Source organism: Grampus griseus (genome assembly GCF_964374135.1).
Source record: "Grampus griseus genome assembly, chromosome: 15".
Classification (NCBI taxonomy): domain Eukaryota; kingdom Metazoa; phylum Chordata; class Mammalia; order Artiodactyla; family Delphinidae; genus Grampus; species Grampus griseus.
In genome coordinates this window covers 38,030,111-38,043,717 of record NC_139009.1, presented here as the reverse complement: position 1 = coordinate 38,043,717, position 13,607 = coordinate 38,030,111, and the positions used below count along the sequence as shown (strand labels likewise).

Genomic DNA, 13,607 nt, shown 5'->3' with positions numbered 1-13,607 from the left:
GTTTAAGTCAGAGACATTAACAGAAGCCCCAGGACTCTGATCCCTTCTGCTCAGTGGAATGCACCACTAGAAATTTATCACATGCAACCTGAGAAAAAGGTGAGGCAGGCCAGGGAGAGATCAGAGGGGTAACCCTCGAGGCCAACTCGGCCTTGGCTGGATTCAGTCACGGTCTGGCCCCAGCTAATGCCTAGTTCTCAGCTCAAACATTTTCCAAAACAGCCCAGGTTTCCTGGGAGAGATGCTGTGACCGGTTCCATTTGCTTACAAGTGGTGAGCTCTGGCTTGTCAAGAGGGCCATACAGCTCCTGCTCTGGGGAGAGCTCCCTAGCGCTCCGACACCCCTCTCCCCAGGACCTTCCAAGGCCCCCAGGACCTGGGCTGGGCTGGCCAGAAACCCAAGAGGGGTGGGAGGGGAAGGGAAGGGCAAACCAGTTTGCTCCTTTTCTGTCAGCCCAAGAGCCTGGGCTTTCAAAACCCGTCTGGCAGGCTGCCAGGTCTGGGGTGGGAGCAGTGACTGACAGGCTGGTTATTGGAAAGCTCCCATCATTAGTCCAGGAATGTTGTTTGGTTACTATGGCGACCTCCCCTACAAGCGGCCTGACTAAAGCACAAGGAATCTGTTACCTAAAACCAGCGCCCCACGGAGCCCATGGCTTCAGGGACCAAGCTTAGCAGTGGCCTGTTCCCCGTGACCCTCCCGGCTGAGCCTCCCAATCCCAGGACTGGAGAAGGGACCAGCAAAGGCATCTCCAAGCTTGCTGTGCGGATCTCTTGCATTCTGAGGCCTGGCCTGGCTTGGAACCCAGGTGCAAACAGGGAGCCTGCTGCCCCCTTGAGGCCCCCGGCAAACTGGCCAGCAACGGCCAGGCCAGCACATGTGTCCAGGGCTCCGTCGGAAGCCCTCAGGATTTCAGGAAGCTGCTCGGGTGTCTGGTTCCCACCGTGCCAGATTCCCACTGTCCCCGCAGGCCCATCAGTCTCTGCCTCACCATGTTTCTGCCTTTTTAAACTCAAGCTCCATTAACTAAAGGTCATCCCACAGCTTGGAAATCAAGATTCTCTTTGCTTTGCTTTCTAATCCCCGAATTCAGGAAGATTTTCAAGAGTCAACTCCACGAAAGCTGGGTTTTTCTCCTGGAGTCTTGAGTCTGCCCCCCAGGAACGGCAACCTCCTGTGCAGCTAAGGAGCTTGAACACCGGCCCTCACGTGCAGGACGCCCTCCCCCCACTCCCGGCCCACTGAGGGCACTCGTCTCCCTCGGGTCCCAGGTCCCGGCCTTATACTGTGGACCATCTTCCAGACCCACCCCCACTGCTGTCCTTGAAACCAGTTGTAAATTGACTGTGAGATCTTTTCTTGTCTGAGTCTCACAATAGTCCTTGGAGGCAGGACAGATGTCAGTCTTTCAGCAGCTGAGAAGATGCAGGGGCAAGCTTCGGGAGGCACCACAGGTAAGTGACAGTCGGGGACTTGCTGTGGCTCCCACATGGGGACAAGCGCAAGAGGAAAGGGGTCTGTTCCACCCAGCAGCATCCCCCTGGGCCAGGCCTCCCAGACCCCTGACACCAGCCTGCCAGCCTCTCCTACACTAAGGCAGTCTCTGCAGAAAGGAAGAGCCTCTACAAGGTCTCAGCCACCTGGGCCCAGCGAGGCACTGGGTGGCAGACAGACCCAGACCAGGGGCCTTTAAGTGCCTGCAATACAGACCTTGCTGAGGACGCTGAGGTCAGGGCGAAGGAGGCTGACTTTTGTTTGGCTGCAGTGATATTTACTGGATCCGGGGTTTAATTAACTGCCGTGGCAATAGCGGAAGCCACACGCAGCTTGTTCCCCATGCAGGACGCAGCTGGAGAAGCAGGATGCACTTTCAGTTGAAGAGCAATGACATTGTTCAGTGATCCCTGACCAGTAATGGACTCAGCGACCTTTCCTGCTAATCCAGGGGTCTCATCCATGGGGAAAAGTACGGACTTATTTGCGAAGAGCCACAGTCACACCCTAGGGTCACTCCACAGGGCTGCGTGGCAGGTGGATTTTCCACCCCCCACTCAACTCGTGCAGTCAGATGGGAGACGCGGGCACGGGAGGCTCCTGCACGGGGCTGGGGGCACCGAGGGGCCAGCATGTGGGCCCCCTTCCCTGGCTTCCACAGGACAGCTCTGCTCCCATCTGTTCAGTTTCCACCTGCATGCAAGATTTCACTCAGAAAAAGGACAGTGTCTGATGCCTGGCCCAGCCTCTTGTTTCTTCTGTGACACGCACTCTGACCCAGGGGCCGGGTGAGGCAACCCCTCCCCGCTCTAGGATTCTAACCCTCTCATCGTGACAGTTTCTGTTTCCACCGAAGCGTAACCGACAATAAACGCACACACACAGAGGCACACTCATACACGCGTATGTGCACACACATGGCTGGCAGCAGACCGTGCGTCAGACCCTGCCAGATAGGCGTGAGAATGGAGCTTGGAAAAAAGCCAGGTAACTGGTACTGGAAGAGGAGGACCTTTGTCCTTCGTGTATTTGTATAAAAGTAAAAAATAAACTTCTACACAGTAGGTCTTGCTGTATTATATTTGGGATTAGGTAACTAATCCCTTGTCCGCACAGGTTGTTTTATCTACGTGTAGTGTTCCCTAAGCGACCTGTCTTTTAAAGTGAACCGATTTCAGTTCTAATAATCTCTCAAATGCAGGGTGCAGACCAAGAGCGAGGGCTGTCTCCCGAATACAAACAACAGGCTATGTGGAGCTGTCCTCACACCACACAGCAGGTGTGTGCCCTCTGCTCACACCTGGCCAGAACAGAATGCCAGAGCCAGGCTCCGCCCCCACAGGTCCCCGCCCCACCCTGACGCTCAGTGTGTGCACTGACCAGCCCGCCAGCCCAGCAGTGTCCATGGGGAACTCACTTGAAGTTCTCAGGATACTCCGTGATGGCCATGTTGATGACGTCCAGGGCATGCTGATAGTGTTTCTGGGCTGAGAAAAGGAGCGCCAGCAGGTGGAGGGCGTTGGCGTCATCCTTGCACACTTTCAGGGCCTCCTGCAGCTGCTCCATGGCGCTGGAGATCTGCCGGAGAAAGGCACCAGCTGAGCGACCTTCCCCAAGGCCCACACCTCACCCCGGACTCTGGGGCCAGGTGCCAGCCAACAAGGGTGCAGCAGACTCAATGAGACCCCAGGCACCGTGGGGCAGGCAGGGGCTCTGATGAGAAAACACGCCCCCAAATCACATGGCCAGGAGGGATCTGCTATCCAAAGTCAGGCCCTGGAAGCTAGCGCTGTGCCCACGCAAGAGGGAAAAGAGGGGCAGGTTCACAGAGTACCACGAAGGATCGGCCAGGAAGCACCAACTAAACCTGAGGAGTGGGGCTGCGAGGAGAGGTCACCCGGACCACTGGCTACAGGACTCTTCTCCGAACCTATTCACGCAGTGCTGGGGGCTGACAGATAGATGCTGCCTCCTACTCAGACGTTCACAGTGGCAAGAGCTTAGGCTCCGGGGTCAGATGGGGGCATGGATCCCAGCTCTGCCACTTCCTAGCTGGCGCCCAGGGCAGGGGACTTCGCCTGTCTGAGCTGCAGTCCTTACGCTGCAAAGTGAGGATAACGGTCATACCTATGACAGTGGCCGAGAGGGTGAGACGACGTAGGAAAAATGTCCTGCTGAGTACTGAACACGTTTGAAAATGTGAGTTTCCCTCTTCAAGCCCCCAGAGCCCAGGCAGCTAACGAACAGGTAAGACACTTTCTCTCAGTCCTGAGGGACGTGTTCTCTCAGGCGCTCAGGCCTGGCAGCTGTGTCAGCTCCTGTGACTCTATCCACACCAGGACCCCGTCCTCCCAGGAACCTCGGGAGCCCTTTTCAGGAAGTCTTGTTCTTCACCAAACCTCAGACCCCGGTCTCCAAGGCTCCTTGAGGGGCCTACAGGACACAGGTCAGCTGGGGCCTCTGGTCCCCGGCACCTGCCCGGTCTCCACCCAGCCTCTGCACAGGCTGCGGGCACTACTGCCAGGCCCAGAGTCCTCCCACGGGGACCTCCCTTTGTGGGAGGTCATGGAAAGTAAAGGAGGAAGCTAAGGTCAGTGTGGCTCCTGGCTTGGCCTGCCCATGCCTCCCCAGGGCTGCTCCTGCCCCGTTATTCTGGGCTGGGTGTCCAAATCCTCGGTCCTCACTATTTGAGCAGCCATGCATGCTCTGGGCAGGATGGGCCAGAGGAGCTCAGGGACCCAGGCAGCAGGACTAGCTTAGAGTTCGTTCAGGGACCTTCAACCCCGAGGTTACCAAGATCTGGGTCCCCAAGGACAATGGGTGCCAGGCTCCACTGGCCCGGCCCAGCCATCTCTCTGGGAGGACAGATGCCATTCATCAGAGGCGGCTGAATACTTAAAGATATTAAAAAATGCATCACCGAAGGTTTATCAGGAACTTGATTGGCAAGGAAAGCACCGGTTCTTTTACAGAGGGCTAAAAATAAACTGGTGTCGGGTATCTTTGCGTCCACGCTCCTGGGAGCAGCAGAGCAGACCGATGTTTCTGGAGAGAGCAGCAGAGAGGGACAGGTGCCTCCTCCAGGACCTGGAAGTCAGGAGCCAGGGGCACAGTGGGAGAGGGGCTGGGAACACAGCTCCCTGAAGATGAGACCGGGGGCTAGAAGTTGACATCCACCAGTAAAACCAACCACCCGGCCGGTGGACAAGGCTCCAATTGCCCAGTCTCCAAACGGGACAGAGGGACAGGATACTTAGAGCCCCATGGGGTTGCTTCACTCGGTCAGGGTGGGCTCTGGAACAGCCACTGTGCTGGCCTGGCCAGTTCCCAGTTCCTGAGCTCAGGAGAGCTTCAGCGCCTCAGGTGTCAAATGGGGCCACCGGCGCCCTCCTCATCAGATGCAGGGCTCGCCCAGGCCAGTGGGGGTACGGCAGCACCCTCGTCAGCCAGGCTGCCTGTCACCTGACCACGAGCAGATGGGGGCTCTGTGGACTCCTCTCCAACAGTCTGCAGCCCAGCCCGGGTCCCTGCTGGCTCGTCTGCAGGTCCCGAGTGGCCCAGCGTCCACGCTCACTCGATCAAAGCTACCGAGAGGTCCTGCTTCACACAGAGCACCAGCCTGCGGGGCACATGTGAAAGCAGAGGCTCTGAGGGGCCTGGGCGACGGGAGCTCTCGCTCGTTTCTGAAAGGCAATGGCTGGGTGGGTTGCCCGACCTCACTCCCTGGACAGCTTAGAGAAGGAAGGTGGGTCGGCCTGGAGAGCCATGTAGGTCGAAGGTGGTTGGCGGATAGCAGGTCCCCGTCAGGCCCCAGAGGCCGAGCCTGCCGGTGGCGTCCACAGGGTCAGAGGAAAGCTCTGGGTCACACAGAAACAGCTCCACGTGCCAATCACTCTACTCTAGACCCCTGGGGAAAGCTCAACAGAAGGTGAGGACACAAGCAAATGTTTACTGTGGTCACCTGTCAACTTCTCAGGAGACGGACACACTGTAGGAGGAGTGAGGGCAGAGAATAACCCCTTCCTGTGCGCCCACCGTGGGCCAGGGGCTTTACCACGTTAGCTGACTTAATCCTTACTAGGGCCCTCTGAGGTGGAGTATGAAGGTGCTGACATAGCAGACAAGGAAACAGAGGCTCAGAGAGGTCAAGTCACTTGCAAAGGGTCACACAGCCGATAAAGGCAGTGGAGCCAGGAGAAGATCAGCAGCCCCCAGAGACCTGGGTGTTAGAATTGTGAGGACTCACCTGGCGGACGAGGGCCAGCTGCAGGGAGACATAGAGGATGACCTGGGGGTCATCGGGCGCCAGCTGCTGGGCTCTGTATGGGGCAAGGGAGCAGCAAGTCAGCCATCAACGTCGACAACCAGTGTGTGACGTGGGTCTCCAGCGTGCCCGCCCCTGTGCTGGGTGCTGCAGGGCCCAATGTTGGAGATTCTGCCTGGGCCCGCTTTGGAGGTGCCCCGCGGGAGACCATGGCTGGGGCAGAAAGCCCACGGGCAGCCCAAGGCAGGGGCAGTGGGTGCCGAGAGAGCTGGCTCTGGCTGAGGTGGGGGCCGTCTGGGAGGACAGGACTGCTGGGTGGGGGAAGCCCTCTCCTCCGGGCAGCTGTTGACCCGGCTGTGGCCTGGTACAGAGCCTGGAGTCTGCCCTCTCCACCGCACGACAGAAGGGAACGGTTCCCGGAGGATGTGGGGCTGGGATGGCCTCTCTGGGCAAGAAGCGCTGGGAATGAAGAGCCAGCGGGGGAGGGAAGGAGATGTCCCCTGATCCTGGGAGTTCAGAGGGGGTTTGCCAGGATGGGCCTCTCCTTCCTCCCTGGGCTTGAGAACAGCCTGCCCCAGAGGGGAGTTCCCAGGAAGCTGGCATGAGGAGTCCAGGGCAGGCCCCTACCCAGCAGCCGCCATCCGTGCTCTGAGGGACAAAGACACACGGGGCTCATGGGGAAGAGCCCTGCGATGGGCCAGAGGAAGGAAGGGGAGGGGTGCTCAGGTGGGTGCCCGGGCTGTGGTGGAGAGGGGACTCAGCCAGGATGGGCCTGGAGAGGGAGGAAGGGCTGCTGCTGGGGGAGGGGCTTCTCTGCCGCCCCCTCCCTCCCTTCCTCCCTCCTGGACTCTGGGCTCCCAGGAAATCTCTGTGAGGACCTGGGGTAGGGCTCCTCACAGCCCTCAGGTTGCAGAGGGGCTGGGAGGAGGCAAACACTCTTTCTGAGTCCCTGCTATACTTGTAGGTCACTGTGCAAGGTGCTTTCCTGCTATAGCTCGCGTCCCCTGAGCTCAGGGGGACGGGAGCTGAGCCTGGGGGGAGCTCTACTCATGTGGAAGGGCTCAACCCGCCCACCCAACCCCAAAGGCCTGTCCCTGTTTCCTGTGTGAGCTCTCAGAGCCTCGGTCAGCTGGTCAACAACATGGGGACAGAAACCTTTGCTCTGTCTACACCAGAAGGTCTCCTAAGAGAACAGGAGAAGGAGTCCCCTCGAGCAACGCTGCCAGTCGGGCCTCCCTCACCTCTCCAGCGTCTGCAGTGCCTTCCGGTGCAATTCATCTTGCTTGGATTTCAGAGTCGCTGCAGGAGACAGGATGGAGACGAAGCCATGAGGGGGTGCTGGAGGGGGGCCGACCCAGCTCTGTCCCACCCAGGGCACAGAGCTCTGCGGGGAGAGGCCCCCCCGGGACCCCATCCGGCAAATGCTTGCACTCAAGCAGCTCCAGAATGGTGCCACCGTCTGCCCTGGTTACTGGGGGAAGGGGGGCAGGTGTCGCCCTGGTCCTAGCCTCCTGGCATGATTCTTGACACAACAGATCCTTGTACTCCTTTGCCTTCCTTGCCACCTGGGCCACCCTGACCCTTCCAAAGGCCCAAGCCTCTAGGGAAAAGTTACCACCTCTGTCCTGGCCACATGCCTCCCTGGGCTTCCTTACTGATGAGGCTTCTTCTTTTCTACCAATTTCAACAAATTTCAAGTGGACGATTCCATGGCATTAAGTACGTTTGCCATGTCGTGCCACCATCACCACCATCCGTCTCCAGATCTTTCTTATCGCCCCTAACAGACTGTCTGTACCCACTGAACACCAACTCCCCTCCCACTAGGCCACCAGAAACCTCTATTGTACTTTCCCCATGAGGCTTCTTGATTTAACCCAAACCGGGCACCCTTCTGGTAAATTAAATCATCTTTAAATAGGGGAGCACAGGCATTCGAAGCCTTAGCAGCACACTGAACCCCTGAGAAGCTTTAAAATGACTGTTGGCAGCCTCCAACCAGACCAGGTCAAGATGCTGCTGGCATGGATGGGTGTCAGGGGTCCCCGGCTTATAAAGCAGCCCTGCTTCTAGAGGATTAAAGGCACATGGAGGGTCTCTGGACTCTGACTGAGGGACTGATGACTCCCTCACTGGACCAGTGTGGAGGGATCCCAGGGTTCCTTATCAGAGCCTCACCGATACCTTGAAGACACAGTGACTACTGTCACTCAAGAACGAGCGGCTGGCACGGCACCAGGATCTCACCCCTCTTCCTGCCCTCGTCTTGCCAGCGCCAGCTGTTCTTACCTCTCGTTGTGCGGGGCCTCTGAAGCCTGCTCCCGGGGGCGCCGCCTGAATAGGCGGTGTGGGTTGGAGCTGATTACTATTCCGGGTTTGGTCTGGGTGGGGGCCTATCACTCCCTTTCCCTCAAGCTGCAAGGATACAGAAGTAGGTGGCTGCCGATCCCTAGGGGAACACACGGCTGAGCTGGCGGGGTTGGGGATGGAACACCAGACTCCAGGCGGCAAACCCACGCACCAAGCACAAGTATTCAGCAAACGGCCTGCTGCATACCCAGCTCTATGCCATGCACTGGGGGCATTTAAAAGACCCCAGAAGATGACAGTGGTGCCGACGGTAAAGGTGAACCAGAAAGAAGACACTGTGCGGGCAAGGGCTGGTGGCGCATCACAGACGGCAAGCGTCACAGGAGTTCCAGGGGCAGCGGTCCGCGTGGGCTGTGCCGGGGGGCAAGTAGGAGGCCTGAGTCACCCCGAGCAGAGGCTCCTAGGCCCCAGCACTCACCGTCGGTGGCCTGCAGGCTGTAGGTGAGACCCAGTGCCAGGTAGCCCTTGGAGAGGAACTCCCCGGCTTCCTCTCCGAGCTGAATCACCATCATGGCGAAGTGCTGCGCCTCCTTCAGCTGCAAAGGGGAGAGGCGCAGGTCACCGCGGAGGGCTGCCGTTCATAGTCGCCAGCCCAGGACCCTCAGAACTGCAATTCCTTGCGCCCGACCACAAAGGCCAGGCGCCTTCCTGAGGCCACACAGTCACTGAATGGAAGGAGAGCTGTTTCTTCCACAAGCACCAACCTGGACCTTTTCCCCCACCCAGAGGCCTTGTGCTCAAGATCACGGGACGCCACCTCTCACAGGGAAAGCTTCCCTTGCTCCAAGGATCCCAGCTCCCCGACAGCTGCTCTGCTGAGAGCCTAGACCCAGGAGCAGGCCAGTCTGTGCCAGCTCCTTTCCTCACTCTGCCCGTGTCCGTCTCTGCCCCGCTCGGCAGAGAGAGGGAAGCAGGAGCGGGGGGCAGGCAGGGCTTGTGGACTGGGCCTCCGGGACACCGCCAACCCTGCAGAGCGGGCAGGCCACCACACTGGCTCCGGCTGTGGGCTTGCTCCCTGACACCGGGAGCTCTAACTTTTCAGGCCTGGGGTTGTGTTTGTCCTGAGAGCAGGAGGGACTGTTCCAGTTGGAAAGGGACCAGCTGGCTCAGGTCACGTGTGCGCACATCACACACAATATGTGACATGGAGAGAGGGGCACGCAGGCAGCCCTCTGGGGCACCCACGGCAGGCAGGCCTGTTGGGAGGCCGGGAACAGCTGGGGGCCTCAGCTGTGCCCACTCAGGGCCCACAGGCCTCCCAGAGGTCTCCTCCCTCCTACCCACCCAGGGATGGCATCTGCCCGTGTGCCTGCTGTAGCAGTGTCACCAAGAACAACGGGTACCGCCCTCACCAAGGGGCTGAATGATTCATGCCCACAGCCCCACTGCTGCCCAGGTGTCAGGGCTCCCTTACGTGGAACATCTCCCCTTCCCCATCCGGAGGGGCCCACAAAGTGAAGCTGGGTTCTGGCACCCCAGCCAGTGAGCCCGCACTCTGCTCCCGTCCCTGCTCAGGCGCACCCCACCCAGCAGGAGAGGGACAGTTCTGTGCATCTTGTGGCCTGACCACTGGCCACAGCTGGGGGCACTGGTGGACTCTCCCTCCTTGGAGTATGAGGGGACCCTGAGATAGAGGCCATTAGCCGTGGGGAGGCGAGTTGGGCTGAGTTCACCATTTGGGCACAGCCATGGTGCGCTATGTGCAGGAAAAAGGCTGATGGAGCAGAGAACCCACTGAACAGAGGGGATAAAAAACCTCAAACTACAAGAGAGGCAGAGCAGGTGAGGTGACAGCCCAGAGGGAGATGGTGGAAGGGGGGCTGGATCCCAGCGGCCTGGTCACCATCCCTGACGAATGGCGACAATGGCAGCTCTCTACCCCCCTGTGGTAGGGCTCAAGCTGCCGGCCTGGGTAGTGGGCCACCTCCAGGTGGGTGGGCTGGTCACCAAAAGGACATGGGAGTCTGGGGAGCTGGGCCTGTAACACCATCAGGCCTGAGGACTTGGGCTTCGGGGGAGGCAGCAGCTCAGTAAACCCCACAGCTGCCTGCTGCCCAGTGTCCGCTGGCCGGGTGGACCCAAGTCTGTAGATGCGGAGATCTGTCCCCTGGAGCACGTGGCCCAGCAGGACTCAGGAGAGCCGCGGGGCCCTGAAGTCGGAGCCAGGCTGAGTGAAAAGCACAGGACAAGCCTCGCGACACAGGCTCGGCCCAACAGACACGGGGCCTTGAGCAAGTCACTTCAGTTCTACGTCCCAAAGGGCCTTACCTGCAAAATGGGGAGCTGGACCCCCTCCCACAATGTAACTACTCCTCCCTACAAACCTCCACGCAGGCTTCTGCAGCACCAGGCTCTATGCTGGGCCTGGCTGGGGAGGCCCAGTGACACGGGGGCAGGGTGCCCGGATGAGCACGCACGGAACCCCTAAGGAGGGAGAGACCCCACAGGACAAGGTGGCTCTTCATTAAGGCTCCACTGTATGGTGCTGGCCTGGGGCCATGGGAGCTCCCCAGGAGCAGGCAACCTCCTGGCTGGGGTTGTCCAAGGAGGCCTCGTGGCAGGGGGCGGGCAGGAGGCACCAAGGGAAGGGCAGGTGAGCAACAGCCTCTTGCCTCCTTGTTAATATCCCTACTGCTGGCGCAGCTGGTCTCCCACACTGTCTCTAGGCATCATTATGCCCCATTCAAACAGGAGCGAGCTTTTTTATAAACCACCAAGTACGAATTATAAACAGAATTCAGAAACCTCCTGCACTCCACGTGTGTACACTCTTCTCACGGCCATGTCCTTCCTCAGCAAATGCCAGCTTCTACCTCCGGCAGCCCAGGTACAGAGGGTGCCAGGAACAAAGCTCGGCAATTACTGGCAAACAGGGAAAAATTCCTCTCCAGTTTATACATATCATATCCCGGATTAACAAAGCTCACCCTCCTTTAGCTTTAAAAAGTGACAACGTACATCCTTAGCTTGTCCAACTTGTGGTCCCCTCTGACCCCAGGTTAGTAGCTGTCCTTGGCCAGTACTTGCAGCCTTGCCCACATAGTTTAAAATGGTCTTCAGGTGTGGTGTCAGCATCTGTCTCAAATCAAACCCACAAGGCTTCCGTGGACCATTTTCTTACATGGCCGACACCATTTTGATTTCTCTTACCTACCACAAAACAGTTTTTTGCATGTGGAGTCATGGGATTATGAACAAAAAGAAGTATCATCAATTCTCTTAAATGTGATAATATACAATATGATATCATACAGTATTAACAGATTTATACATGGGTGCTCTAACTAGCTAGCAAAAGGGAAAAAGTCACATCAAAAATCAACAAAAAACCCCAATATGTATTTCAAATATAAAATATATATTAAAAATATAAATACATAATGCACAATTCCTGTTCATCTAAGACAGCAGGGGGAATCCTAAAGCCCTTGAAAATATGGTTTTGCCACCTTTGTTCTGAAGTATGATAATCCCACCTAAATCCAGAGTCAGCACCATGTCCATGGGTAAATTTTCCATGCAGAGAGCAGGACGGCATAGCAGCTTAGAACACAAGCTCTGGGGCCAGGCTTCCTGGGCTCAAACCCTGGCGTGGCTATTTACCGTGTGACCTTGGGCAAGTCACTTCACTTTGCTGTGCCTCCGTTCCCTCTTCTGTAAAATGAGGATAACGGGCGTGTGTCTCACAGGGTTGCGGGGAGGACTGAATGAGATAAAGACACAATGAATGCTCAGAACGGTGCCTGAATAAACATAAACTACTATTATTATTATTGGTTGTGATTTTAGATCTATAGTTAATCTTCCAGAATTTTTTTTAAGTCTCAGCCTCACGCATGTGGTGAGTGCCATCTGAATAGAGCCCCTGTCGCCTAAAGCTACACGAGCTCACTGACAAATTAGGAGGTGGCATCAAAGACCCTCCTGGAATCCAGAGAGGGGCCACCACTGTCTGCCTTTTGTCTCTGGCCTGACCCTTCGTCTCAGATAAGCAGCAACTCTACACAAGGACAGCGGAGTCTCCCTGTGCAGTCAGCTGCGCCAGGTCGGTCAACATCTCTGTCCCGTGGTCTGGGATACACATACGTGTAACCACCCACCCACCCTGTCACAATACTCACCTCTACTGTGGGTAATACACTCGGATATTTTCTATGCTATTCTGTGATTGTCTATTTCTTTTTGAAAAAGTTCTATTTCACAGTCCACTAATGGGTCTCAACCTACAGTGTGATAAGTAAATGGCTGATTGATCCACCCAGCGCCTGCCCATCTACAACCACCCAGCCGTCTAGCACCTCACCTGCCCTTTCCAATCTCCATATACTTCCTCCTGTGGCCTCCAAAGTTAACAGCTAATGGCTCTGGAGTTGTGCTGCTGCTTCTGCAAGATTTGCTCGGGTTACAGCACTGGGACCTCCTTGCTCATCAAAATACTTCCAGGGTGAGGGGTTTCCAAAACTTTCAACCATTCTCCTCCTACACCGCTTTTTAATACCTCCTTTCCTGTGGAGGCCATGTAACTTTGTCACAAAACCCACGTGGAGATCCTTTCTCTCTTCCTCCCTTGCAATTCTAGAGCAGCTGGGTGCCCACCTGGCGTGTCACAGCACGGCAGCCACTTGATGGAATGGGTGTCTTACAGCTTAGGTTCTGAGGCACAGGGTGCTTAGGGGACCTATCCAAGGTCACCCGGCTGGTAAGTGAGAAAACTGAATTTCCAACCCAGGTCTTCTGAGTCTACGTTTGGATCTTTCTGAGCTGCCTGATTCATGGCTGCCCTCTGTGGGTCTTCATTTTTCTCCTCTCTGTCCCTTTGGGAAAAGGACGCATCGAAGGATGTAATGTTTTGACGCTTTGCTTTTGCTTTCTGTAAGTACGGAAAGCATTCCCACACCTTTCCAAGTTCCTGCATCTCTCCAGTTCTCCTCATTTGGTCCCCACACAGATAGGCTCCTGGCCTGTACACTCTGCTCCGGCTCAGGCTGCCCGGTTCATCTTGCAGTGGGCCAAAGAGCTTGCACCCCTGGAATCTTCACCTCTTCTTCCCTCCCTGGGAACCAGAGAAAGGTCATTTCTGAGCCCCCAGAGCTCTGCTTAAACAGCACCTCCAGTTTCTCCTTAGTTGCTTCCCATAGGATCCAGGACCTGTTGTTATCTGCTCTACTGAAAATGCACTTTTTTCTTCCTGGAAGGAACAGGTACTCTTCCTAATTTCCACAAGCTCGTGGCAGGAGAGCTGGCATTCTTTCTGGCCTCCTGAACACTTAATCCATCTTCCTGGCCCTCCCCATCCCTGAATCTCAAAAATGAAGGCAAAAACACAAAGGCACATCCTTCCTGAGAGTCCGCTACAGGGATGGCTGCCATTTACCAGGTACCTCCCACATGCTATATAAGAGGGACACTGCTCAGCTCTGATACTCAGAGCCACCCTGTAACAGTGGATGTGACTGTTTCCAGGTTACTGATGAGGCA

At 56.8% G+C, this 13,607-nt stretch overlaps 1 protein-coding gene across 2 annotated transcripts in view; it reads right to left on the bottom strand.

The window, feature by feature from the left end:
* The window catches only part of TTC7A (tetratricopeptide repeat domain 7A), a gene marked incomplete at its 5' end in the record, with an annotated part of 122,181 nt that overhangs the window by 35,057 nt on the left and 73,517 nt on the right, over positions 1 to 13,607 (bottom strand). For both annotated transcript variants that reach the window (XM_082672000.1, XM_082672001.1), the window contains 4 exons: positions 2,913 to 3,073; positions 5,742 to 5,814; positions 7,001 to 7,058; positions 8,548 to 8,665. In XM_082672000.1, coding sequence (XP_082528126.1) covers positions 2,913 to 3,073; positions 5,742 to 5,814; positions 7,001 to 7,058; positions 8,548 to 8,665 — 410 coding nt within the window. The remainder of the gene's footprint in view (positions 1 to 2,912; positions 3,074 to 5,741; positions 5,815 to 7,000; positions 7,059 to 8,547; positions 8,666 to 13,607) is intronic.